This window comes from Suhomyces tanzawaensis, assembly GCF_001661415.1.
Source record: "Suhomyces tanzawaensis NRRL Y-17324 unplaced genomic scaffold CANTAscaffold_9, whole genome shotgun sequence".
Lineage (NCBI taxonomy): Eukaryota > Fungi > Ascomycota > Pichiomycetes > Serinales > Debaryomycetaceae > Suhomyces > Suhomyces tanzawaensis.
The window spans coordinates 500,335-526,467 of NW_017963644.1; the positions used below are offsets into that span (position 1 = coordinate 500,335).

The window sequence follows — 26,133 nt, forward strand, 5'->3', positions numbered from 1 at the left end:
TGAAGTGACTAGCACTCCAGGTTCCACTATTTGGTGGAATTAATAATGGATATATAGGTCTATGGGATATAGTGCGAAATTAAAGGCTACAGGAAGAATTGGGGAGACGTGAGATGTTAGGCAGTAGTGGCCTGTATAGGACACCAGAATTATGAAAACCGGTGGTGGCAGCTAATACCAGTAGTGGAAATTGATACTATTTGTATGAATTGATACTAGTAGTGGAAATTGATTGGTGAGAAATTGGAGAGGCTAAAGGGACAACACCAGTAAATAAATTGCGAGCAATAAGAACGAGAAGCTAGATCAGCGGAAAGAAATAGTAGGAAGGATTTAGAATAGCAATAAAATATGAGAGACAGTGGTGAGAGAGTGTATTGAAATTTAGATACGGAGCGAAAAGTTAGGGCCATATTAGTGAGACATTATAGGGAGAATTAGAGGAAAAACGTAGGAGACTACGGTAATAAGAAATTTGGGAAATCAGCAGTGGACAGGACAACAGTAGTGAGAAATTGGACTCGACTTTTTTAGTAGAATTGACACCCTTGATGACAGATTTGGAGGAACAAGTGGTGAGAAATTCAGGGAGAAATTTAGAACTAGTGGAAATATGGGGAGAACTACAGGAAAAAAATAGACAACAGTAGCCGGAGGTTTAGGACGACCAGTGAATATTATAGCAGACTCTAGTTGACACCAGTAGCGAGAAATTTACAGAGAAAACCAGTGGAAACTAGAGACACAGTACCAACAGAAGTGAGAAATTAGCACCTTCACCAATTAAATCATAAGTATTTAGGGAGGATTTATATAGTTCTGCCCTCACCAACCAAATAGATATTCATGGTGGACCCAACCCCCGGAGCCAGTTCGCCCCATTCGCTTCCATCTCCGCAGCCATCCGTGATATCCCGCTACTCGTGCCCTGGCGTTCCGGGTAACTCGGTGTGGCCAATCACAGTGGCCCTCTATTCGGCCCCGGCGCGGACGCACGCTACAACCCCGAGATGATCTCGGAGTTTTCTGGCCACGATAATACTCCACCAGCGCCTGCTAGCTAGTCACAACTAGCCCCACTGGCACTCCCAGACCATCTCCCGTGCCAATGCCGGAAGTCCGAACTGCTGCCTCTTTCTCCAGCTCCGTAGTGAAAACTCCGTCCCCTCTGCAAAATTTTCCCTTCCGAGCATGCCAGTGCGCGGCGTGCGCGCACCAATCCTATCAACAAATGGGGGCTCCTTGTAATAAAAACTCTGAGTTCTTCACATCGAGTTAGTTCCCAGAGCCACCACAATGTTGAGATCTATTATTGCACAGAAGGTATGTACCGTCGCAGCAGCGTCCCGAAACAGTCTTGCTAGCGTCCAATCGGGTGTATTCACCCACCACTAGCCGGCAATGCTGGCCAGTCTGATCGGAGCCATCGGAGCCACGCCACGAGTGTTTGACGATGGGATGGCTGTTCCATCGCAGCTTCCTGTGCTGGCAGTGCTCTAGAAGGAATGGCAGCGGCCATGAAGGCCCCTGCCTCAATTCCGAGGTCGTGGCCCCAAATCCATCGCAAGTCCGTACTAACATCAATAGAGCGTCGTTCGTTCCTTAGCCACCTTCGCTTCCCCAGAAGCCGCTTTGCCAAAGAAGTACGGTGGTAAGTACACCGTCACCTTGATCCCAGGTGACGGTATCGGTCAGGAAATCACCGACTCTGTCAGAACCATCTTCAGAGACCAAAACGTGCCTATTGAGTGGGAAGTGGTTGACGTGTCGGGATTGGAAAACTCCGGCAAGAACGGTGTCGCCGAAGCCGTCGACTCGTTGAAGAGAAACAAGGTCGGTTTGAAGGGTATCTTATACACCCCCACTGGTGGTTCCGGTAAGTCCTTGAACGTTGCATTGAGAAAGGAATTGGACATCTACGCCTCGTTGGTCTTGATCAAGAACATCCCAGGTGTCAAGTCCAGATTGGACGGCATTGACTTTGCCCTTGTCAGAGAAAACACCGAAGGTGAGTACTCTGGTTTGGAACACCAGTCCTACCCAGGTGTGGTTGAGTCGCTCAAGATCATGACCAGATTCAAGTCGGAAAGAATTGCCAAGTTCGCCTTCGACTTCGCTAAGAAGAACAACAGAAAGTTGGTCACTGCCATCCACAAAGCCAACATCATGAAGTTGGGTGATGGTTTGTTCAGAACCACCGTCAAGGACATTGGTCAAGACTACCCAGGTATCGAGGTCAACGACTTGATTGTCGACAACGCCTCTATGCAAGCCGTTGCCAAGCCACAACAGTTCGATGTCTTGGTCACTCCAAACTTGTACGGTTCCATTCTTTCCAACATTGGTGCTGCTTTGATCGGTGGTCCAGGTTTGGTTCCAGGTGCCAACTTCGGTAGAGAATACGCCGTTTTCGAGCCAGGTTGTCGTCACGTTGGTTTGGACATCAAGGGCCAAAACACTGCCAACCCAACCGCTATGATTTTGTCTGCCACCATGTTGTTGAGACACTTGGGCTTGAACGACAACGCCGACAAGATCTCCAAGGCCACCTACGACGTCATTGCTGAAGGTAAGGTCAGAACCAAGGACATTGGTGGTACTTCTTCCACCACCGAGTTCACCGACGCCATCTTGTCCAAGTTGAACTAATTAATAGATAGCACAAAATATTGAATATTGCGAGAGAAGAGTAGGTTTGCAATGGAAGCTAACTTCCGGGGTAGTAGTGTAGCGAGATTATCGGTACATTAGTGGTAGTGCTGGGAATGTGGAGATTACTGGTAATCTTGAGGGAAATTGTAACTTGGAGAAGACTAATATACTGGCTTGCTGGAAATGTGGTTTACTGGTAACTAGAGTATTACTGGCACATTTACTGGTAATCCAGGAACACGGTAGATCGCAAGGCTTGTTATGGTGCAAAGCAGACCAGGAATTGCTGGATTCCACCCACTTGTAATCTGATTTCCTCGGGGATGTTCTAGTACGGCCATTACGTGGAGATTACTGGAATCTGGTTCACTGGCAATCTTTACGACTAATTTTATCTGGAGATTACTGGCAATTTTAGGACGAGTAGTAATTACTAGAATCTGGTGTACTGGAAATCTGTTTACTGGAGATCAGAAGGATTAGAATAATTGAAGATTACTAGCAATTTAACGATTAGTATTAGAGTACGGGTAATNTTGCTTCCTCATGGATATGATAGTAGAGCCGTTTAACGGAGACTACTAGTATCTGGACTAGTATCTGGACTAGTATCTAAACTACGAGTATCTGGTTTACTTAATTGCAACCAGTAGTTTTTCTAGAGACTACTGGCAATCCTAAAAATTAGTAATGGATTACTGAAGATCAGTTTACTGTAGATCTGTTTAGCTCTCCCACTTCCAGTACCTGTAGAGTTCAATCTATTTACTCGAAAGCACTGCAACTGATTTAGTTCTGCCACTACCACCATCTATTCCTCCAGAATAGCTCACCAATTCCAGCCTCGCGGTCACGTGCCACACTACCATCGCATCGCAAATTTTTCAGAGTCACTAATTAACCACCCACCCCAGGCATGCCCGCTCCAGCGAGCCCAAGCGCACCGTCCCGCCACTCGTTGTGGTGGTACGGCCATTCGCCCACGCCCCCAACAAAGCCCCCACGATTCCCGCCCCGCTAGCGCCCCCAGCGCCTTCCTGCCCCCACGATTCAGAGTCGCAGGGCGTGCGCGCACCCGCAGGCCGGCGTGTGCCCACCAACAAACCCAACCAGCTATATATACTCCCAACACCCCCAACCCCAAAACTTGTTCTTGGGTTAACGGATCTCCGTTCATTATAATTAGTACACTATACAACAATGTGTGACGTCGTTTTAGGCTCCCAATGGGGAGATGAAGGCAAAGGAAAATTAGTCGACTTGTTGTGCGACGACATCGACGTTTGCGCCAGATGTCAAGGTGGTAACAACGCTGGCCACACCATCGTGGTTGGCTCCACCAAGTACGACTTCCATATGTTGCCCTCTGGGTTGGTCAACCCCAAGTGTTTGAACGTGGTGGGTAGTGGAGTTGTGATCCACGTGCCCTCTTTGTTCGAGGAGTTGGAGAACTTGGAGAAGAAAGGCTTGTACTGTCGTGACCGGTTGTTCATTTCGTCCAGAGCCCACTTGGTGTTTGACTTCCACCAGAGAACAGACAAGTTGAAGGAGGCCGAGTTGTCGTCCAACAAGAAGGCCATTGGAACCACCGGTAAGGGTATCGGACCCACCTACTCCACCAAGGCGTCCAGATCCGGGTTGAGAGTGCACAACTTGGTCTCGGAAGACCCAGAGGCCTGGGAAGACTTCAAGACCAGATACCACCGTTTGGTGAACTCCAGAAAGCAGAGATACGGTGAATTCGACTACGACACCGAGGAGGAGTTGGCCAGATACGAGAAGTACCGTGAAGTGTTGCGTCCGTTCGTGGTCGACTCGGTGGCGTTCTTGCACAAGGCCATCGCTGAAAACAAGAAGATCTTGGTCGAAGGTGCCAACGCGTTGATGTTGGACATCGACTTCGGTACCTACCCCTACGTGACCTCGTCTTCCACCGGTATCGGTGGTGTTTTGACTGGTTTGGGACTTCCTCCAAGAGCCATCAAGAACGTCTACGGTGTCGTCAAGGCCTACACCACCAGAGTGGGTGGAGGACCTTTCCCTAGTGAGCAGTTGAACGAAATCGGAGAGACCTTGCAGGACGTGGGTGCCGAGTACGGAGTCACTACCGGAAGAAAGAGAAGATGTGGTTGGTTGGACTTGGTGGTGTTGAAGTACTCCACTGCCATCAACGGCTACACCTCGTTGAACATCACCAAGTTGGACGTTTTGGACAAGTTCAAGGAAATCAAGGTCGCTGTGGCCTACACCTTGAACGGCAAGAAGTTGGACTCGTTCCCTGAAGACTTGATTGAGTTGGCCAAGGTCGAGGTTGAATACGAAACCTTGCCAGGCTGGGAACAAGACATCACCCAAATCAAGAAGTACGACGATTTGCCTGTCAACGCCAAGAAGTACTTGGAGTACATCGAGAACTTTTTGGGAGTTCCAATCCAATGGGTTGGTACTGGTCCAGCCAGAGACTCCATGTTGGTGAAGGCTGTTAACTAGAAATAGCACGAAAAGTAGATTAGACGGAGAGTTGTAGGAAACAGAAAAGGAAGCGTAGGAATCGCAGAGAAGAAGGAGGGATATATCAAGAATTAAGAAGTACACACGGGGTAGGAACATTTCTAGAATTTAAGACATACAAAAAGTGTGAAGCACTTCTGTTCCAGGATCCAGAGAATTAGCCTCAGATTGAAGGGTCAGCACGGAATATCGTCATTGGAGAACCACCAGCCTTGTATAATTACACCATCGAAATCATGCAAATTAGTGAACGACCAGAGTCCAACTCAGTGGCCTCAAGAAAGAAAGAGAATGGTAAGCAATGTGCAATACTTGGAATACTTCTCGTCTGGTGAGATCACCAGAATGGGGGAATAGAGCATACGAACATCAATAAGATGATATCTGGCGTATGTGCTCCCAAAGACTCATTTGGGTGGTGTTAATCTGATTGCCAGAGGTCCCAATTTTGCTTTTCTAGCCAGACAGGGCATGGTAACAGGGGTGCCATTCTACCTGGTCCTAATCTTGCAATGTTCGGGAGGCTCACTCGCTAAGTCCAGCCAGAGCTATCAAGGAAAATCGCTCCCAGCGAAGCTATCTCCGCTATTTCCCACTAATTTTTCCCAGTACCTTCTCTCAGTAATCTCTCCCTCCTTGAATCCCTACAAACTTCCCCAGTAATTCTCGCAGCAACTTCCCATTTCTCACTACCGTTCCCCTAGCGACAATCTAGCGAGACTCCCGCACCAGTTATCTTATCGCACCACACCACCAGATAACAAGCCCGACCGATATCCGGGAAACCACCATCTCCTACCACCTTCTCCCACCACCATATCACCTCCCACTACGCCACCACCACCACCACCACTTTCTCCCACCACCGTCTCGCACTACTCGAGTCTCCCACTATTTCTCCTACCCTCCCTCACTACCTCCCCCTCCCTATTTTTCCCTGACCGCTTCCCCCTAATCCCGTGTGATAATCCCCACACCCCGCGATCCGCAAATATATCCTGTTCTTTTACCAACCATACCCAGTATGGATCTCTTAGTGTCGTGTCAGGAAAGCGGAGGCGTCCGAGGTATGTGATCTGAGGTTAGCAGCCGGTCTCTTGCGACTGGCTGCCACAGAGCAAATTCGGCGGCAGCAGCAGACACGGCCTGTTTGGCACACAGACAGCAGCAGCCATAGTGCAACCAGGGCCAGTTGGTGGCGTTGTGGCGAGTCCAGCCGGTATCGTGGCCAGCATAGCCAATCCAATGGTAGTCTTTGATGTCTGTGACTCTGCCTGGTCGTTCAGCATCCCAATGGTCTGTTGTCTGTAAAGTGTGTGTCTGACTCTGCCTGGCTCCATTCCCGTCGGTTCCACTAACATTAGTCATTCGGATCGCCAAGTACGGCAACACCATCGATATCAAGTTCAAGAAACAGTTTTGTGTAGGTGGCAACGACAACTACGCCCAAAAGGTGTTGAGGTTCGTCAGGGACGGCAAGAGCTGCTTGGTGATAGCCCGCAAGACAGGACTCATCCAGCTCTACGAAAAGTGCCGGTGCTCCTCGGGAGCATACTACCAGCTCGTCAAGGAGTGGAAGAACTCCAACATGAACGACCACGATGAGATCGTGCGGTTGGGGTTCCTCTCGGACCAGTATCTCTACAGCTGCTCCAACGAGGGCAAGTTGGTGATCCGCGACTTGATCAACGACGACGCCAACGAGAGCTACAAGGTGTACTTGTTGCACAACCCCGTCCTGGACATCCAGTTGAAGGTGTCGTCCCACAACGATAACCGCATCGTGATTGCTTGTGCTGGCAAAAACAGCGAGTTGAAGATGTATGAGGTCAATTTGGAGAGTTCCAGTGACACTAGCGAGCATATTTGGGGGGTGGCTGGTCCCAGGGGCAACAGGGACTTCTCGGTAATCCAGAATAGCAATCTTCGCTCCACCATCGACCTCAACTACACCAGCAGCATTCCGCGACCATTGAGGCGATCTTACACCAACTTAAACCTCCGTGCATTTATCACAGCCACCTCCTCGGCTGCCAACTCATACACAGACCGCCAAGTCAACGCATTGTCCCCCATATGGACGTCCAACACTTCCTACCAAAAGTTCCTATTCCTGGCAGCTCCCTCCGAAAGCATTTCCAACTGGTTTGTATCGGTTTGTATTCTTGACGACTACATTGTAACCGGCAGCCAGTTTGGAAAGGTGATGATATACAACATATTTGAAGACACTTTCCCTATACATACGCTAGAAGTGTCGCAGTTTCCCATCCGGTACTTGGCCAAGTTTGGAAGCAGCAACCATTTGATATACTCGGACTCCATTTCCAAGGTGGGAATCTTGGACATGAATACGTTCAAAGTGATCAAGTTGTATGACCACCTTGAAATAGGTCCGTTATCGTACCTCAACGTGGTGCTTCCCAACCTCAGCACTAAGAGAAGGAAACAGCGCAAGTTGAGCATAGACGGCTTGAGGTTTGATCCCGTGTATCTTATTTGCACGAAGATCGACAAGTCTTTGGCGATGTACAAGCTATTTGACGACGGTACGAGCGAACTCCTCTTGAATGTGGATCTAGGTACATTCATCCCTAGCATGGCATTATTGAAGGCCAACGAATACGAAGCATTCAACTCGATGTTTGGAAATGTCCAGGATGATTTGGTGTCAGATGTGGAGTCGGTGGAGGAGGCTCTGGAAGCCTCCAAGAAACGAAAGCTACTGGCCGATGTATTGACGGTCGCTGGACGTATTCCCGTGCAGCCATTGCACAATCCGGAAACTCAAACAGACAATGATGATAATGACGACGGAAAAGGTGACAAGGATGGACTCAATGCTGGTGTTAAGTCCATGCGAATAGGTTAGGAGAGAATAAAAGGTCCCGATGAGAACTGTAGACGGTTGGAGATGAAATTGTAGATGAATCAGGTGGAATAAAATTGATATAATAGGTATGGTTTGGGCCATTTGCGAGATTGTTGATGTAGAGCTACTCGTGGTGCTGTTTATTTGGCAAAAGGAATAAAATAAATTGAAAGAGACAGAAATAATCTCGTATAGAGAGATTTTGACCTCCTTGAATACAGTAGAGCTGTAGACTAGCTTGAACCCAGAACACAGACAGTAGATAAATATTTAGATGAAGACAGAAATATGTAGACCATACTGAATCGATTCTTTCAATACTGGCGTATCTGCAACCAACCAACGTATCTGTTCCAGGCAACTGACATATCTGTTGACAAAATCTGCAATCAGTTCTTCACAATATCCTGCCTTAAACTCCAATAGATACACCAGTGCTTGGAATAACCTACATTGGATGGAACATCACAGTTTGAAGCGTGACTTGTATCAAATCTTTCACTATCCTATAAGGTCCACCAGCTTAATTTACGGATGATACTCGTAGAAGGAGTATATTTACCTCGACAATGGCTGCGAAAAGCACCAGCTGGTTGGCCATAAATATGCTGGATGAGCCGATGGTCCAGCTCGTAGCGAAATACTGGCAGTGAATACAATGCTGCCTTTCAGGGGAATGTCCTAGCGAATTTACAGAACATCTATCAGCTCATGTATCTAGTCCTATGAGTGGCACACTTAGTGTGCGTGCTATCGGAAGGCACTAGCACGAGGCCCCGCGAGAAGGCTCGCTATTCCGCGATATGGCCCACAAAACTAGCGAGGTGGCGTCCCTAAATCCTCAATTCTCTCGCTGGAATGCGAAATTCCCCCCACCTTTTTCTCACATTTGACGCCACCATTCTTACAACCATCACCACCATGTCCTTCCAGCTTAGCGCAACGTTAGTCGGCCACGAGCAGGACGTCAGAAGTGTCGCCAGTGCTGGTCCCAATGCCCTCGTATCCACACTGAGAGACGGAACAGTAAGGGTGTGGAAAGCAACCAACGGTGGCTGGAAGTCTTCGTACGACGCCATCATTGCCTTCAATTCTCCCACCAAAACATTCATCAACTCGTTGGCATACGTGCAATTGCCTGGCGAGTCATTGATTGCCAACGCTGGCCAGGATACCATGATCTACTTGTCTGATTTAGACGCTCCTATTGAAGACACAGGAAAGTACCAGTTGATTGGCCACGAAGCCAATGTGTGCTCATTGAGCTTTGGCCACCACGAGTTGATCTCGGGCTCGTGGGATGCCACAGCAAGGGTCTGGGACCTTGAAAGCTTTGCCACCAAATATACCCTCCAGGGCCACCAGTCGTCCGTGTGGGACGTCAAAGTGCTCTCTGAAGGCAGATACTTGACCTGTTCAGCCGACAGAACCATACGTGTGTGGGATGGCAAGCACGAGATTGCTCAGTTCACGGGCCACAGTGACGTGGTCAGAAAATTGTTGGTGTTCCCTGACGGAAAACGGTTTGCTTCGGCTTCTAACGACGGTACCATCAAAATCTGGGACTTGGGCACAGGTCAGGTATTGCAGACGCTATCAGGCCATCTGTCGTTTGTCTACGACGTCGCTTTGTTGCCCAATGGCGATTTGGTGTCCACAGGAGAGGACAGAACCATCCGTATCTGGAGAAATGGCGTGGCCATCCAGGTGATCACTTTGCCGTGCATTTCCGTGTGGTGTGTTGCCGTGTTGGATAATGGTGATATAGCTGTGGGGAGCTCCGACAATTTGGTCCGTGTTTTCACGAGGGAGGAGGCTAGAGTTGCTCCTGCTGAGGAACTCTTGCAATTAAAGGAAGAGGTCCAGGCCTCCAGCATAGCTGAGCAGTCCTTGGATGACTTGAAAAAAACTGACATTCCTGGCTACGACGCTTTGAAAGTCCCAGGAAAGCAGGAAGGTGCTACTCTCATGGTCAAATCTCCTGAAGGAGTCATTGAGGCTCACCAATGGTCAGGAGGTGAGTGGATCAAGATTGGAGACGTTGTGGGCTCAAGCCATTCCAAGGAGAAGAAGGTATACGATGGAAAGGAGTATGATTACGTTTTCGATGTGGATGTAAAGGACGGAGTCCCCCCTCTCAAGTTGCCTTACAATACCAACGAAAACCCCTACATCGCAGCAGAGCGATTTTTGGCCGCAAATGAGCTTCCATCTTCCTATACTGACGAGGTAGTGAGATTTATCAATAAGAATACAGAAGGATTCGAATTGCAAACAGCCGAGCCTGCACCCAACCCTTACGCCGATTCAGAGCAAAAATCCAAACCAGCAGTCCAGTCTACAGCTCTCCATGTTATCCCCGAAAAAACATATATCACTTTCAAAGATTACAAGACGGTACTGCTCACAAAAGGGTTGACTCTTCTCAATCAAAAACAGGAAGTGTCTCTCCAATTCCTTTCAATCGAAATTGAAACCGTGAGCAGAAATCTCGACAACCTTAATTCCAAGAATGCCATGGAGTTAATTACTCAGTTTGTTCCACGTATTATCAACGATTGGAAACCAGAAACAAGACTCATCGGTTACGATATTTTAAGAGTGAGTATTCCCCGTATCACCGCAGTGGACATATTGAAGTCGACCGAAGGTGCAGAAGTCATTTTCAAAGCGTTCAGCAGCCCAGCAGATGTGGTTGATGAGTCTTTCCTTCCACTTCTTATGTTACAGCTCAAGACGTTGAGCAACTTGGTTGAAAACGTTCTTTTCGTGCAAGTTTATGTCGACCCCACCAATGATGGCCAATATCAGTACAACCTGTACTTCAAGGAATTATTGAATGGATTGGCCAAGCAGGTTCGCCAGAGCTCTCAAGTGGCTAAGCAAAGTAAGCACTATAACACTACTACCACTGCAGTGGCTACTTTGGCGTATAATTTATCGGCGTTGCACCTTCGTACCTCCAACTTCAATGCTTATCCCGAAGCCGCGGAACCGGTGACCAGATTCTTGGCTGATGTTGGAGAGGTAGTAATCGATTCTAACCCCGAGGCTGCCTATAGATTAGCTGTGGCTTATGGTAATTTCAAGTATTTAAAGGTGCCTGTTGCTGCACCTTCGTGGTTGAATAAGGCTACCAGCATCGAGGAAGAGCGGTTCGTTAAGTTGGCTAGCGATATTCTCAACTTATGATTCTAGCTCTAACAGGTGATTTGCATCGACGTTCAGACAAGAACGAGAAATGTATCAGGTAATTATAATTTTTAGAAGCAGCTATATCACTAGATAGAATACCATCATACTAGAGATTGTTAAAGGGAGTATTAAGAGATCGAGATCGAAAATGGTCTTCCTCGAAATACAAATAATATAGATAAAAAGCATTTTGGAAACTGCATTCCATATTATTCTAGTATTGGTATCCACAAAGATATGTTGATAGAGAACGTTGTAATGAATGTATTAAATTAGTGGTAGACTCTTGGGCGTACTACTTAACACGGGAATATTAATGCCTGGTATTATTGAGTCTCTATTCTTTGGTACATGACCGAGATTGGTATTTTCTGAGTATATTGTTAGTCTCTTCAATACAACCCAATTTCTCTATTTTTCACATTCCGATAAAAGCTATGAGTACGATTTTCCAAACATCTATCACTTTCCCTCTCGTCTTCTTGCATTGTCCACAATCATTTCATATCTTAATATTCTGATTAGGTGGATCTACTTTAAAATTAGTGGCTGTTAAACAATCGGTTCCAGAAGTAGTTTATTGTAGCTAAATATATCCAATATTTATCATGGCAGTTCCAAAATAATACATAATACTCATAGTAAAGAGAGAGATACTCTTTACATGAAATCCACGGCAGAAGCCCTTACATCAGGACTGGCCAGTTGCTTGTTCCAAACAAAATCTGCATTGGCCAGCTGCCGTTGTACAGTCAGCACACCAAAAACGACGATTCAGGTGCTTCATGCCGTGTTATTCGACCACAGTCTAGGGTCCATTCTCGTCGTGGCTCTCTAGTTGTCGTAGTACAACTCAGGCACCTTGTGGGTGTAGTGCACCAACTTCTGGGCGTTTTCCAAGTTCAAGTTGTCAGACAACGGAGTCACAGTGTAAACTGACACGTTGGTGGACGTGGCACTGACCTTGCCTATGACTTCATAGTTCTTGTTGACCTCCAAGGCCTCGCCAGATTGCAAGTTCAAGTGCACTGCTCCAGTACTGATCAAGGTGGCGGTGTCTGAAGAGGCATCGTAGGAGTCACACTTGCCGATGACACGCACAATCTTGCCCTGATGGGATTCGAGGAGGGTGGAGTCGACTCTAATGTTGGTGGCATCCATGGTGTTGTAGACGCGTTGGTGGTTGATGAATCGCGTGTGGAAGAATTAAGATGGATGGCGGTCGGTACAGTGCGAGGATAGTAGTTTTGGCGGTATTTGTCGCCCGTGCTAGCGAGAAATTAGTGAGGCATCACCGCGAGTCTCGCTGGAAGTTCTACGATTCTCGCTGGGGGCACTACGAGTAGATGAAGCTACAGCTCTTCGAACTTCATTAGTAACAACATCTATCGAACCAATTACTAAGTAGACTATAACCAATAATAAATTTAAATCAGTTCATCTTAGAGTAATCACAGATCTATAAATAATAGTTATAGCTGATCAACATACCAGGAAATATATATATAATATATTATAGATGTATGGATTATTTAAAGAACGAAATATTTAATCAGAGCAGACTGCTAAATTTGATGCTGCTTCTGCTAGCTGCTAGAGCCACTCTTTGGGTTGAGACTGAATGAAATCAGGTAGGGTCCTTCTGAGACTTTGAGTTATCCAAAAGAATCCTTCTATGGCTTTTAGACTAAATCTAAGTCACATTTAGGTACTTTATTATAACTCAGATGAATCAGATGAAGTCCTTCTATGGCTTTAATTTAATGAAGATATTCTTTACATTCAGATGAAATCGAATAGAAACCCTCTATGACTTTGGGTGCTAATTAAATGGTCTTTCTCTGATTTTTAACCAATGGAATTCCTCTCTCTGACTTCTAATCTGGTTGCCTTCCATGACCTCTAATCCAATGTACTGGTACTACTTGTATCACATTCGTGCGGCACGTTTGCCAATATTTATTCATGTCTATATTTCCCTCTAGCAGTTGCACAACTCATGGAGAAATTGGCCAGCCTGGCCCTTCTCCTCTGCTCTCATCAAGCTCTCTCCAATCAAGAACCCGTCGATATTCTGCTTCTTGTAGTTCTTGACGTCTTCCACCGAGGTGATCCCCGACAATGCCAACACCAACACATTGCCCTTTCTGGGCGAGTTCTTGGCTTGGTCCACCAAGGAGCTGGTGGTGTTCAAGTCCACGTCAAAGGTGGTCAAGTTTCTGTTGTTGACTCCAATGACGAGAGGCTCCAGATTGTCGCCATTGTAGGACAATTTCAACGCCTGGTCCAATTCTGGCGCATCATTGACTTCCACCAATGGTACCATGCCCAAGGAGAGCGAGTACTGGTACAACTCCTGGAGAAGATCAAAGTTGTCGAGCATCTTGACGATCAACAACACGGTGTCAGCACCAGCCAATCTGGCCTCCAAGATCTGGTACTTGGAGAAAATGAACTCCTTTCTCAAAATGGCAGGTCTGGAGTATCCGTCAGTTGTGGGGAGATCTACTACCTTCCGGATCAACGCCATGTCTTCCAACGAGCCTTTGAACCAGGTAGGCTCGGTCAATACCGAGATGGTGGAGCATCCGTGCGAGGCGTAGGTCAATGCTTGCTTGACGGGATGAGCTTGGATGTTGATGTCCCCCTTGGAAGGCGACGCTCTCTTGAACTCCGACAAGATGATAGTGCTGCCACTGGCGCTGGTGCTGGTCAATCTGTCGTAGAAGTTGATCAATGGAGGAGCCACTCCCAACGAGTGGGTCACTTCCAACAGTTCGAACGACTTGCCTGGCAACGCCTCAATGGCCTCGTAGTCCTTACGGCGCTGGTTGTAGATCTTGGTCAAGATGTTTTCCTTTTTGGCGGGTGCAGTCACTTCTACGTCCCAGTATGCTCCATTGACTGCCAACAAGTTGTCGACCATCATCTGGCCCGACTCCGTCAAGATAGACTCTGGGTGGAACTGCACACCTTCGATGGCGTACTTCTTGTGTCTGACTCCCATGATAATTTCTGGCGACGTTTCGGTGGTGGCAGTCACTTCCAAGTCTGGGGGAAGTGTCAGGAAACTGCCCGCTAACGAGTGGTAACGAGTCACGGCCACAGACTGCGGCACGTTGGCGAACATACCCTTGCCGTCGTGCTTGATGAGAGTGGTCTTTCCGTGGACGATTTCGCCTGCAAACAGAACTTTGCCGCCAAACACTTCAAAGATGCACTGCAAGCCCATACACACGCCAAAAATAGGGAGTTTGCCCTTGAAGTGGTCGATGGCGGCTCTTGACACTCCCGAGTCGCTCTCAGGGTGGCCTGGGCCTGGGGAAATGAAGAGCACGTCGGGTTTGATGACATTTTCAATGGTGTCGATGTCTATTTCGTCGTTCCGGTACACGTCGACCTTTCCACACAAAGGCGACTGGTGGAGGTACTGGTAGAGGTTCCAGGTGAACGAGTCGTAGTTATCGATCATAAGCACATGCTTCTTGGTGGCCATGGCGGAGAGTGGTAGTGGTGAAGGTATTATGGCGAGGACGATTATATGGTTGACTCATCGGTCCTGCACAGTAGTGGGTGCGAATCGGTGAGTGTCATGGGTGAAGTATGAATGGCGTTAGGAGATGGAGAGGGGGTCGATAGATTGTTGGCATTGTAATCTGACGAATCTTTGGCCATTGGTTCTAAGGTGATAGAATAAATTTTGATTTAAAATAAATTAATAATGAGTAAAATTGGGTTTATGCCGTCTGGTGTCTATGAGAATATTATTGCATGAGAATTATATCCAGACATTTAGGTCTTACATTGAGCTGTTGGTTTCGCTAGATTAGACGAATGAAACGACTTACAGGTGTAGTGGTTGGATTTGGAGTACCACGAGTAGCAGGTGTTTTTCGCCTCCATTAGAATATTATCGCATCACTAGTGCTGAAAACCATGTCCTCTCGTTTTATCCAACTGTAGTATCGCATGATGCCCATCTACAGACTCTCATAATGTCCATTTACGTATGTACGTAATTGGAGAAACATCGGAAAATATTTGAATATTCACTAAACAAGTACGTGCTAGAATAATTAACATATAGTACGATTATTTCCATATGGTAATAATGGAACTTCTGAACTCAATTCTTCGGGTTGCCCAGTTTAAGACAGCCTATAGGAGTATAAATATTTACACCATTAATAGCAACAGGGTAGGCTCTTATTGGCATTTGGTATAATAGAATTAATAGATTTTTAACGAGGTAATTACTGCAATAAGGCTTTTTTAGACACTTTCAGGACAAGTATCGGTAGTAAAGATGTTTAGCAATATCCAAAGTGAGATAATCAACGATTACCAATACCGGTTCAATGCACTCAGCAGAATATACCGGCCATCAGTGCATACATTCATCGCTGGAACTTTGGCACGTCTGTATACGTTCGTCTATTGAATTAGTACCTGGAAAGGTTACGCATGCTATAAATTTGAAACGGTCCTCAGGACACTTTCGGTTGGCTAGATATAGTTTGCCAAACATGACAGCTCTTGCTAGAAAAATCCCTGCGGCTTGTTTCTCGTGCTCCTGCCTTTAATATTAACCATTTATTGTTCTGTAATTATAGTTGTGAGTGAGTAAAACACCACTCTTTTTATTTTCCTTGCTGATGAAACATCTATTGGTTCTTTTTCAGTCTTAACCGAGAACTGATAGGGCCGTCTCGTTCAATTTCAACACCCCGTAAGATCACAGAACTGGCCAACTCCAATATCAACATGAAGAGCGACGATAAGATAGCGAGACAGTAGTTGGAGATACTAACACCAATGTCCAACCACGAACCCTCGGTCCGCACAAGGAAGAAGAAGTTGAGCGATAAGAAGTCACTGGTCGAAATGATCAAGGTGGAAATTGTGAACTTGCGGATCTCCAACTGGTGACTCATAATTCCTAGGCAGGTAGATAACAACACGTATGGAATGATCAATTTAAGCATCAACAAAGCTCCCATAGGGAAAGGATCAAAGATTGGGATTAACCGGTAGACTGAGTCGAGTGAAAAGGATGAGATGGATGCAACATTACCAGTTCCAAAGAATGCAACTTGTAAGAAGAAAAATCCCACAATACTGATTCTGATAACTTGGAGCCAGTATCCGGGAGGTAACTGACCGGTCTTAGCCTGCGCAGTAGTAATATCCTGGTGTGAGAACTTGAGGGCCTGCTCCACAAATAACCACTGCAATAATACCAAAGAGAATCCATTGTAGAAAAGCGATTCAAATGAAATCGTCAAAATAACGAAAGTTGGTGCAAAAGTGAGGAATACTATAAGTAAACGGAGTTGGTAGTCAGATGATGGATAAACTGAGTGGAGAGCTGGCCAGACAATTAAGGAGACCACAAAAGTAACCCATCCCAAGATTTGTGAATGCAAAGGTAAACCCTCTCTAGCCTGTAAGGACAATACTGAAACATTGGTAGCATACAAAATAACCGGAATTGATACGATCTGAGCAACTATCAATGCTTTTTGAGTACTAGTAATGGATCTTTGGAACACTTTTTGTGCGGAAATAGTTGCAATAAGGATGGAAATTAAAGCACCAATATTGATTTGCGTCAAACTTTCTACTTTGACTGGATCTAAGTTTGTGAAAGAACACATGAAAAGACAACTAAAGAACCATGCAATTTTTTGTAAAGTACCAAGTTTGGCTGTGTCATTCACCAAGTATGGATACAATCCAACAATGAAGAAGATGATTGAAAACATAAATCTTTGGAAAAATCCGTATGCAATTCCTTCATACATTCCGATAAATGAAACAACAATTAAAAGCTTAGTTCCAATGGAAACACCGTGCAAGAATTGGTCCAATCCTGACAAGAAATATCTCTTTTCGTCAAGAATAGTATACCAGAAGTATAATGGAAATAAGGTGTACATATAGTAGTTGAATGGGGAGCCCTGGTAGAACAACACATAGTTCAAGCTGACAGCTAATGCTGCAAAACTACCAATAAGAAACACTGATGGAGAGCGCTTGTACTTTTCGGAATTCAATTCTTCTTCTGAAATGATAAACAACTTCAAAAAGATGTTAAATGCATACAAAATCCATCCAAAGAATCCAAAGGTGACAATAGTTCTCAAGAGTAACCAGTTGTAAGTTTGCAAATAAGTCAAGCCATCTAAAGCCTTCTTCATCAAGTCTTCAGATAATTCAATTGCTTCGAGTTCTGCTGCATGTCTTTCAGTTTCTCCAAGAGTACCCAATTGAATCGAGTTGATCAACACTTCGATTTCAGTCATGTACTTTTTGATGGGGACATCTTGGAATGGACTGTATGGCTTGAATTTGAATTGATGTTCGTAGACTTCTTTTTCCTTCACGTTGTACTGTTCAACGATAGCTAATGCATTGGCGTATAATGCTTTGATTTTTGTGACCGAGTCGGTATCAAGATAGTTCAATGGCAATTCACCAACAGAGTTTGAAGGGTAGTTCGCCCCGATTAAGTAGGCCATCAAAGAGGCGATATCTGCCTGCTTGACGTCGTTTCTTACCAAATGATCAAATTCCCAAGTGTCAAAATAATCATGCTCGTATCCACTAATCACAGGATCTTGAGCCACTTTTTGAGCCTCTGGGTCTGGCAAGTCAGCCAACAATTTAGGCTTGTTGACACCTGCCCCCCAGGCAATCAATGGAGTTCTGGTGTTGTTGGGATGCCCATCACCGTGGGATCCGAAATCAGACATACCATGGTCTGCGGTGAACACAAACGCGGTATCTTCATCACCAAAGAATTCATGGATACGTGGAATCAATTTTTCCAATTTTTGATCAATGTACTCAATATTCTCGTAGTATTCCGCGGAGTAAGGTCTGTAGGCGTGGCCAGCGGTGTCAGGGCCCAAAAGATGGAGGAAGAACACGTTTCCTTGTTCGTGCAACTCGTCGTGCAAGGTCTTGTTAGTAGTCAGGTTTGCCATGAGTTCGTCGAAGTGCTTGAACACGAACGCGTCCAACTCGATCGAACTCTGGGTGAAGTCTTCAAACTCGTGTCCGTACATGCACACATCGATTCTGCCTGGGACTACACCGTCACCGTAGGCGAACATTGGCAAGATATCAGGAGACCCAAACGAGTAGGTGTGTTTGGACTGGTTGAAGAAGGAGTCAAAGTCCACAGGGTTCTCTTTCCACCCCTTTGTCACGGCCGACACGTCCTCGTAGAACCCAGCGATCATGGCCACATGGCCAGGTCTGGACTCGGTGGGCATTCTGGTATTGGAAATTCCCCAGGTACCCTGCTCCAACGCCAAACTACGTAAGTAGGGCGCCAAGTACTTGGTCTCGCCAGTTCTGGGGTGCTTGAGCTTCTGGAACGTCTTGTCTGCTCTCAAACCGTCTCCAACAATGAGAAAGAGTCTCTTTGCTGGAGGCTTGGTGGTGGACACATGGTGGTCCATGCCGTGGACGAGCGGCAGTACGAAGTAAATGTCGAAGATGGACCATAGGTAGAAAAAGTGGAACACGAGTCCGATGACGAGCAAGAGCTGATGGTTCCTGTTCATGGTTGTGGAGGAGTGATGGACTGTGGAGTATTGAGACGTGCGATGAAGTTGACAACAACGCGGTAACCGGTAGGGTCGCGACACGAGTAGGCCGCGGGGGATATGGTTGGGGGCGTGGGCACATCGGTATGGAAGCAGATAGTATAGACTGTAGAAGTGTGAAGTCGCTAGTAGTGACAAGTATGAAGCTGCTGATAGCGACAGGTGTGTAGTTGAAAGTAGAGATTCTTCACTTCATTGGTCATCATCATAACGTCCTGATGCCTCAGTAAGTTGGTGCAATATATGAGCCAGGGTGTTTGTTGGTATGCATGGGATGGGTGTGTGAGCATTATCGGAGTATTCTATCATAACAGTCTTAGATATAGTGGGAAAGACCATTATCGAGTGATATTCGATGGCAGTCATCGACACATGTGAATTCCTTGACGTTAGCATGAAGATTGTTGTTTCTATTGAGAGACTCACGGCTTAATTTAATCGAAAGCGGTATCGGTTTCGGGTTTCAGGTAAGGGTTTTGACGGATGGGAAAGTCGGGTCTGGGGGTTTGAAAGGATTCGAAGGCCCGGTGGTTTGGAGTAATTGGGAGGGCCTGGTACGGTCTGAAGGGCGATTGGTAGTAATGCGATGTCTTGTCTGTAGCGCCAATGGTCTCTCGGCTAGAGTTTAATATACCAGCAAATACGCCAAAATGGCTCGATAGTATGTGATCCTCTTCTGAGTTAATTTCGGGAAATCTTCGCTGTTTGTGAGCTGCTGATGGCTATGGTGTTGGAAATTGAGTGCCGCCGTGGTTTTTGCAGCAATTACAATCAACTTGGTCGTAGAACCAACTGAGAGAAAAGTAAGTTGTAGCAGTACGAAGTTGATCTTATGAAGTGGCAAGTAGGGGGCTTATTAGTAGTGACGATGTAGAGAGGTGACATCAGCAACTACTGGTAAATCTGATAAAGAACCATAATTTTTTGTGCGATTATTCACCAGGAGTTTGGAGTAGCTGGAATGACAATAGCACCAGAAAATAACAGGTGTAGCTAACGGATAAAGTGTGCTAGAGGCTCATGCTGCTGAAGTAAGGATGTTTCTACCTTCCAGTGGTGATGGGGGATTTAGATATAATTTTTTGAGATTTCTGGTAGTTGGGACCTTGGATTGGTGCAAATGGTAGAAATGATAGGGTTTTGGCTTGGAATTAAATGAAATAAATCTACATCTCTTGAATGAACTGGATAAAATTACTAACATTCACTAAATAGAATAAATTACTGTATTTAAAGAACTAATTATATTTTTCCAGTTACAGGAGTTATTGTATGGACTTTCTTTTCACTCACTAGGCTCTTTCCATGAGATGTGTATATTCGTATGAACTCATATGGTAACTAGCTCCATTTCCTGGAGAACTTAGCACCTTTCGAACATAATATTCATAGCACGGACTACGGCATCGATGTAACTCCTCTGAACTATTCAACTGATAGTAATTGGCAAGTATATCCAGGTCTACCCATTATGGACAATTTGGTTAACAATTGCTGCGCTTACAGGTGATAAATTACCTTCTATCAATCCCTCATTACTATATCATTATTTAAGGCCATGAGCCTAGTCATCCTTGAACAACTTCGCCACCAGCATCCACCGGCAATTTTGTTTGTAAATGTTCATGGTATCATTGTATAGCCGTTGCAGCTCGGCAACAACAGTCAACACCTCCAAATCCTTTTGCAAGCACTTCTGGTACGTATCGAAACTACCTCCTATATCTAACTTCTGCAAGTTCACTTCGTCTCGTTTAATCCGTTCCACCTGGTATTCCACAACTCTCTTCTTGTATGCAGTGAACAGAGCTCTATATTCTTCGATGCCACTGACGTATTCTAGCCATTCTTCCTTGCTTGACTCAGGGTTTAACTGCGTCTTAGGTGGAATGGGTGCAACTTCATCAAACGGAATATATGAATCATCAATGTTGTTCACAGCGTGTCCCTTAACAAATGCCTTATTTATGGGTGTGGAAAGCGTCTCTGCTTGGGCGCTGCCATCGTAATATTCATACAATTTGGGTCTTTTGCTATTGCTGGAAACACTGTCACTGATCTTTCTGCTCTTGCCAGTCTCTTTCGCTTCTGGAGAATTAGGATCTTCAGGCAAGCTGTTGAACAAATCCTTGAAATTAACCGTTTCGATATCCACGCCTAAATTCTTCTCGAGGTCATCAAACTTGAACGCGTTGTTATCATTGCTAGGCTTGAAACGCTTTCTTGCGCTCTTCGAAGGATCGTCAACACGGGTGAACGAGGTATTTGGCTTGACTGGTGTTCTTCTTGGAGACACTGATCTTCGCTTGTACGGATCGTATTTGGATCGTATGTTGACGGGATGATTGAGTAGGTCATTCAACTTGAATTTGACTTGTTCGTCGTTGAAATCTATTTCGTCTGGCTGGAAGCTGTTTTGAGAAGGGGTCTTCACTGGTTCTGCTTGGGGTTCCTTTTGGTGTATCGACTCGCTGGAAGTGTTGCCGCTAGGCTCAACATTGGAAGAAGCTTCTGGTTGGGAAGAGGATCCGTTTTGTGGTCGTCCTCTTTCAAAGCTCTCAGAGTCGTCCAGGGCCGAGTAAAAGCTATCCTCTTGGCTGCCAGCTTCATCGTCCAAGACGATGGGATCGCTGGAGTTGGAGCCTCTGGCAGAGGGTCGCTTGTGGTCCTCAGAGGAGGTCAGGTTAGCCCTTCTGGTGGCGGCCTCGGCTGTGTTCTCGTGTGAGGTCGTCAGGTTGGCTCTTCTGGTGGCCTCAGCCTTGGCCCTGTGGTAGTTCTCCTTGTTTTTCTCCATTTCTTGGGCCTCCTGCTGTTTCTGGCGACGGATGATCTCTTCAGCTCTGGCGCGTTCTAGTATCTCTTTCTTCAAGAGCTCGCTCTGGAAACGGGCTCTCTGCTCTTCGGCCTTTCGCTGGTCGTCGTCCTTGCGATGGACATGCTGGTAGAAGCCGTAGTAGCCTGAGCCTGGCTTGAACGACCCTGACGTCTGGGTGGTGTGCGAGAAGTATGAATAGGACGAGGTATGGGATGGAAACGTGCCACCACTCGTCTGGACGCCAATTTGGGCGTCGTACTGGGCCTTGGATGCTGGCGATCCGAGCACTTCGTAGGCCCTGCTGATATCGATAAACAACGCATGGTGATCCGGGTTGGGGGTTTTGTCAGGATGGTACTTGAGACTGAGTTTGCGGAAGGCCCGTTTGATCTCTTCGGGAGATGCTGTGGAGGCTAGGCCTAGCACTTGGTAGTGGTCTGGCATCGGCTCCAGCAATGGATGGTGAGTGTGTTGTTTGGCGCGGTAGTTTGGTGCGAGCTGTAGCGAGGCTAGCGAGGATTGGTAGTGGGAGGTAGTGAGGGGCAGCAGCGGTAGCGAGACTAGCGAGGATTGATAGTGTGGTGGTAACCAGAATGGTAGTAGTGAGAGGATGCTGCTGGTGCCTGCTGCTGCTGGTGGAATAGTACTGGCGGCTGAGTAGTTCCAAATGGGTGCCAGATTTGCAGCAGTCGGGCCAGAGACAGTAGTGAGAAAGAAGAGAAGAGAAGAAAGCCACCAGCTAGAATGCAGTGGCTAGTGGAGCAATGGATCAAATGAAGGTAGGGCAGTAGTAAATTGTTAGAGTTTGTAATGAACAGTGGAGAGAAATTGGCTGGTTGACCTTTCTGCCAGGAATGATCTCCAGTAAAGATGGAGTGATGGTAATTGGGAGTTAGACATCTTTTTTAATGAAGAAGTGGTGGTTAATTGGTGGTGAGAAATAATTCTCATGAAGAGGTGGGATGGTTGGTTGACGGTTAGGAAGTCCTCTCCAGTGAAGATGGTGATGGTTAATTGAAGTTAGAAATCATTTTTAATGAAGTGCTCATGTCAATTGCCATCAGCAGTATCGACTTCAGATCCAGTGGAGAGTGGTGGAGGCAATTCGTAAATCTCCAATGAAGTAAGAGTGATTGCTAAATTACAGTTGGTTTCAGTAATCATCTCCAGCGAAGAAAGTGGTACATACGTTGGCATCAGTAATCATCTCCAGTAAAGAGTGATTCCCAAATTACCGTGATCATGAGAGTGGTAGCTAAATTACATTTAATGCCAGTGATCATTTCCGATGGATGATTAATTGACCGGTTTCAGTAGCTAGGCAGAAACAGAACCGTCAGAGTTGCAAGGTTGAAAGTGGAATAGTGGGTCATGGTGCACTAACAATGAATGGGAGCAGCCAGTAGCACGACATCGCAATTGAGAGGCCGGCCACGGCAAACATGACAGTGACTCACTCACTAGCACTCAAATGGGACTGCTCTGGCATATGGTGGTGCTGCTGGATTGAAATGCTGTGAAATGTTACACTTACTGAGTATTGGGCCATGGGCCATTGAGTATCGCTGCTTTTTTGCTGCTTAATACTTGGGGCAGAATAGGATAATCACAGACACTCAAAGAATATTAGGGGCCAGGGTGACATTCACAGTTTCCACTAGTACAGCCTTATGAAAAGGGCCAAGTGGTGGGATAAGCTGCTGGAGACTGAATTTCCAAAAAACACACGAGCTAGCACACCTAGAGACGGTAGCCTCTGGCTATCTGATACCCATTTATAATGGAACAGTTTCAAGGAATAAATTACTTCAACAAACGAAAGGTTTCTACAAGTCCCAATGGCATAAATTTCCCTGATTCATTACCTTCTGGGCTTCTTTCGTCTCGCTACAAGTCTAGGCTATTTTAGCAGTCAAGACACCCTCTGGCTGGAGCACATTTAGCGAAAGAGCTTCACGGGGAGAAATTTCATAGATTGAAAGGTATTTACATATCCTGAGGCATCGTTTACATTTTCCTATGACTATTCAGTCCGGCTTTATTGTCCTTCCGCTTCCCAGGCCATTTCTGGCAATATTTCACCCGTCCAGCCCACATGCACCGCCTCAACAAACCCCCACCACACTAGGCCCAAACTCGCCCACAGTTCTTGGCACCATAGCAGCTGGCCTCCACTCCAGCCTGTACAAACTAGGCCCACAATCACATCCATTGCTTCCCGTTCTTCTCTGTCTCCATCCAACCATCTGGCATTCTCACGTGCGCTCGCTCCCTTAGCTTGATTTCCACGTCTCCAAATCTCAAGATCCACACTATCGTCACCATGGGCTTCTTTCACGCTACATCCACCGACGGCACCCATGTCTTCTACGACAACGTCTCTCAGAAGTACCTCTACTTGAGTGGCACCTCTGGAGTCGAGGTTTCCGACTCGTTGCCTGGTATTTACTCCAGATTGAACCTTGGCACCCCTGCTACCGCTATTTCGTGTATTATCGGTACCATCAAGCTCAAGATCAACAAGTACGTCATCATCGCTGACAAGCACTCCGTTACTGGTAGCGTTTTGGGGGGTGAAATCGCCAAGATCACCTCGTACAAGATCCTTCCCTTGAGCAAGAACGACTTCGCCAAGTCCAACAGCGAGGAATCGCAGTATTTGGAGTTGTTGAAGCAGCAATTGAACAATGCCACCTTGTTCTACTCCATTGGCAACAAGTACGACTTGACCAATTCCTTGCAGAGACAGTACACCACCAAGGACTTGACCTACGACAGAAGATTCTGGTGGAACGGATATTTGAGTGCCGACCTTGTCGATGCTAGGGAATTCCTCACTCCCATCATATACGGTTACTTCAAGTCCCATTCTGCCAGCTTCAATGGGCCACACTCGCTAGACTTTGCATTGTTGACCCGTCGTTCGGTCTCCAGAGCTGGAACTAGATACTTCCGTCGTGGTATTGACGAGGACGGTAACGTGGCCAACTTCAACGAAACAGAGCAAATTTTCACCACCAAGGACCAGCAGATTTTCTCGTTCTTGCAAACTAGAGGTTCCGTGCCTGTTTACTGGGGCGAAATCAACAACTTGAAGTACAAACCCAACTTGGTAATCTCTTCCCAGCCTTCTTTGGACGCCACTGCCAAGCACTTCACTGAACAAACTGAGCTCTATGGTGAGAACTTTTTGGTCAACTTGGTCAACCAAAAAGGGTATGAAAAGCCCGTGAAAGAAGCCTACGAAGCTGCCGTTGAAAACTTGCCTCCTGCCTTGGCCAAGAACGTAAAGTACATCTACTTTGATTTCCACCATGAGTGTAGAAAGATGAGATGGGACAGAATCAAGCTTTTGTTGGAGAGATTAATTGACTTGGGTTACACCAGTGACAACTACTTCCACTTTGACCTCGCTTCCCAAACTATCAGATCCACCCAAAACAAGATTGTGAGAACCAACTGTATGGATTGTTTGGACCGTACTAATGTCGTTCAATCCACACTTGCTCGTTGGGTGTTGCAGAACCAGTTGACCAGATCAGGGTATTTATCCAAGGAAAATGACACTCCATGGGAACTTTTGGACCCAAGTTTCAACTTGTTTTTCCAGAACTTCTGGGCCGACAACGCTGATGCTGTGTCGTGTGCCTACTCTGGTACCGGTGCTTTGAAGACTGACTTCACTAGAACTGGTAAGAGAACTAAGGCTGGGGCCTTAAACGACTTGGTCAACTCCATCACCAGATACTACAAGAATAACTACAAGGATGGCAGTCGTCAAGACTCGTACGACTTGTTCTTGGGGATTTACAAGCCGTTCCAAGACTCGTTGAACTCGCCGTTCGTTGACAGAAGACCTCCTTACGTCCAATTGTTGCCATACTTCATGGGAACCTCATTTTTGGTGTTCTTTGCCATCTTGCTTTATCCCAGAGGCTCCATCACCGACTTGAAGAATTTGCTTGTTCTTGGAGGCTGTCTCTTGTTCAACTTGAACAGCTTGTTGCAGTTGAACAAGAACGGGTATCAATACGTGAACTGGCCCAAGTTGAGGCAGTTGGACTACCTCAAGAAGGTTGAACTCTTTGATGGGGAAGGAAAGTTGGCAGGAATTAGGTACGAAGAGCTGGATCACTTCAGGACCGTTGGTAAGAAGAAGAATTAGTGTATAGTAACTAATAGAGATGAAAAGATAGTCAACCAGTAATTGCGTACTACTGTAACGATCACGAAAGCGTCCAAAATCTTTGACATAAACCAGAACGATAAAACCATCTGGACAGAAAACTTGGCAAACAGACAGCTTATGAAAGGGAAGTGATTGACGGTAGGAAATAAAATAATACAGCGCAAGGTAGTAGAGAAGATTAATTTGTAGAAAAGAATACAAGTGGTGGAGAGAATACAGTAGTGAGATTAAGTATAGCACAGGAGCAAAGAGAATACTTACAGTCGATTAATAACAGTATAGA

General features: G+C 46.2%; 10 protein-coding genes across 10 annotated transcripts; 5 read left to right on the plus strand and 5 right to left on the minus strand.

Moving 5' to 3' along the window:
- Positions 1 to 1,296: 1,296 nt before the first annotated feature.
- On the plus strand, positions 1,297 to 2,649 carry IDH1 (isocitrate dehydrogenase (NAD(+)); the record flags this gene model as incomplete). The annotated part of the gene is made up of 2 exons (XM_020207053.1): positions 1,297 to 1,323; positions 1,588 to 2,649. The coding sequence occupies 2 exons, from the start codon at positions 1,297 to 1,299 to the stop codon at positions 2,647 to 2,649; spliced, it is 1,089 nt and encodes a 362-aa protein (XP_020062031.1).
- A 1,203-nt stretch (positions 2,650 to 3,852) lies between these two features.
- Positions 3,853 to 5,142, plus strand: ADE12 (adenylosuccinate synthase; the record flags this gene model as incomplete). The annotated part of the gene is made up of 1 exon (XM_020210713.1): positions 3,853 to 5,142. One exon carries the CDS (start codon positions 3,853 to 3,855, stop codon positions 5,140 to 5,142), a length of 1,290 nt encoding a protein of 429 aa, XP_020062032.1.
- An 875-nt stretch (positions 5,143 to 6,017) lies between these two features.
- On the minus strand, positions 6,018 to 6,655 carry CANTADRAFT_337297 (uncharacterized protein). The gene has a single exon (XM_020208526.1). The coding sequence runs from the start codon at positions 6,556 to 6,558 to the stop codon at positions 6,208 to 6,210; it is 351 nt and encodes a 116-aa protein (XP_020062033.1). The 5' UTR covers positions 6,559 to 6,655; the 3' UTR covers positions 6,018 to 6,207.
- A 96-nt stretch (positions 6,656 to 6,751) lies between these two features.
- Positions 6,752 to 8,035, plus strand: CANTADRAFT_57357 (uncharacterized protein; the record flags this gene model as incomplete). The annotated part of the gene is made up of 1 exon (XM_020210683.1): positions 6,752 to 8,035. The coding sequence occupies one exon, from the start codon at positions 6,752 to 6,754 to the stop codon at positions 8,033 to 8,035; it is 1,284 nt and encodes a 427-aa protein (XP_020062034.1).
- An 888-nt stretch (positions 8,036 to 8,923) lies between these two features.
- Positions 8,924 to 11,620, plus strand: DOA1 (Doa1p). The gene has a single exon (XM_020208176.1). It carries the CDS (start codon positions 8,957 to 8,959, stop codon positions 11,225 to 11,227), a length of 2,271 nt encoding a protein of 756 aa, XP_020062035.1. The 5' UTR covers positions 8,924 to 8,956; the 3' UTR covers positions 11,228 to 11,620.
- A 165-nt stretch (positions 11,621 to 11,785) lies between these two features.
- On the minus strand, positions 11,786 to 12,445 carry CANTADRAFT_27649 (uncharacterized protein). Its single transcript, XM_020208177.1, has one exon. The coding sequence runs from the start codon at positions 12,389 to 12,391 to the stop codon at positions 12,065 to 12,067; it is 327 nt and encodes a 108-aa protein (XP_020062036.1). The 5' UTR covers positions 12,392 to 12,445; the 3' UTR covers positions 11,786 to 12,064.
- A 598-nt stretch (positions 12,446 to 13,043) lies between these two features.
- On the minus strand, positions 13,044 to 14,956 carry TRP3 (bifunctional anthranilate synthase/indole-3-glycerol-phosphate synthase). Its single transcript, XM_020208178.1, has one exon. The coding sequence runs from the start codon at positions 14,724 to 14,726 to the stop codon at positions 13,212 to 13,214; it is 1,515 nt and encodes a 504-aa protein (XP_020062037.1). The 5' UTR covers positions 14,727 to 14,956; the 3' UTR covers positions 13,044 to 13,211.
- A 938-nt stretch (positions 14,957 to 15,894) lies between these two features.
- Positions 15,895 to 18,804, minus strand: MCD4 (mannose-ethanolamine phosphotransferase; the record flags this gene model as incomplete). Its single annotated transcript, XM_020210697.1, has 1 exon — positions 15,895 to 18,804. The coding sequence occupies one exon, from the start codon at positions 18,802 to 18,804 to the stop codon at positions 15,895 to 15,897; it is 2,910 nt and encodes a 969-aa protein (XP_020062038.1).
- Positions 18,805 to 20,428: 1,624 nt separating this feature from the next.
- Positions 20,429 to 21,028, minus strand: CANTADRAFT_38438 (uncharacterized protein; the record flags this gene model as incomplete). The annotated part of the gene is made up of 1 exon (XM_020208754.1): positions 20,429 to 21,028. A coding segment is annotated over one exon (600 nt), but the record flags the coding sequence as incomplete, so codon positions are not given.
- A 2,956-nt stretch (positions 21,029 to 23,984) lies between these two features.
- SAC1 (phosphatidylinositol-3-phosphatase) lies at positions 23,985 to 25,826 on the plus strand (the record flags this gene model as incomplete). Its single annotated transcript, XM_020207054.1, has 1 exon — positions 23,985 to 25,826. One exon carries the CDS (start codon positions 23,985 to 23,987, stop codon positions 25,824 to 25,826), a length of 1,842 nt encoding a protein of 613 aa, XP_020062040.1.
- Positions 25,827 to 26,133: the final 307 nt, after the last annotated feature.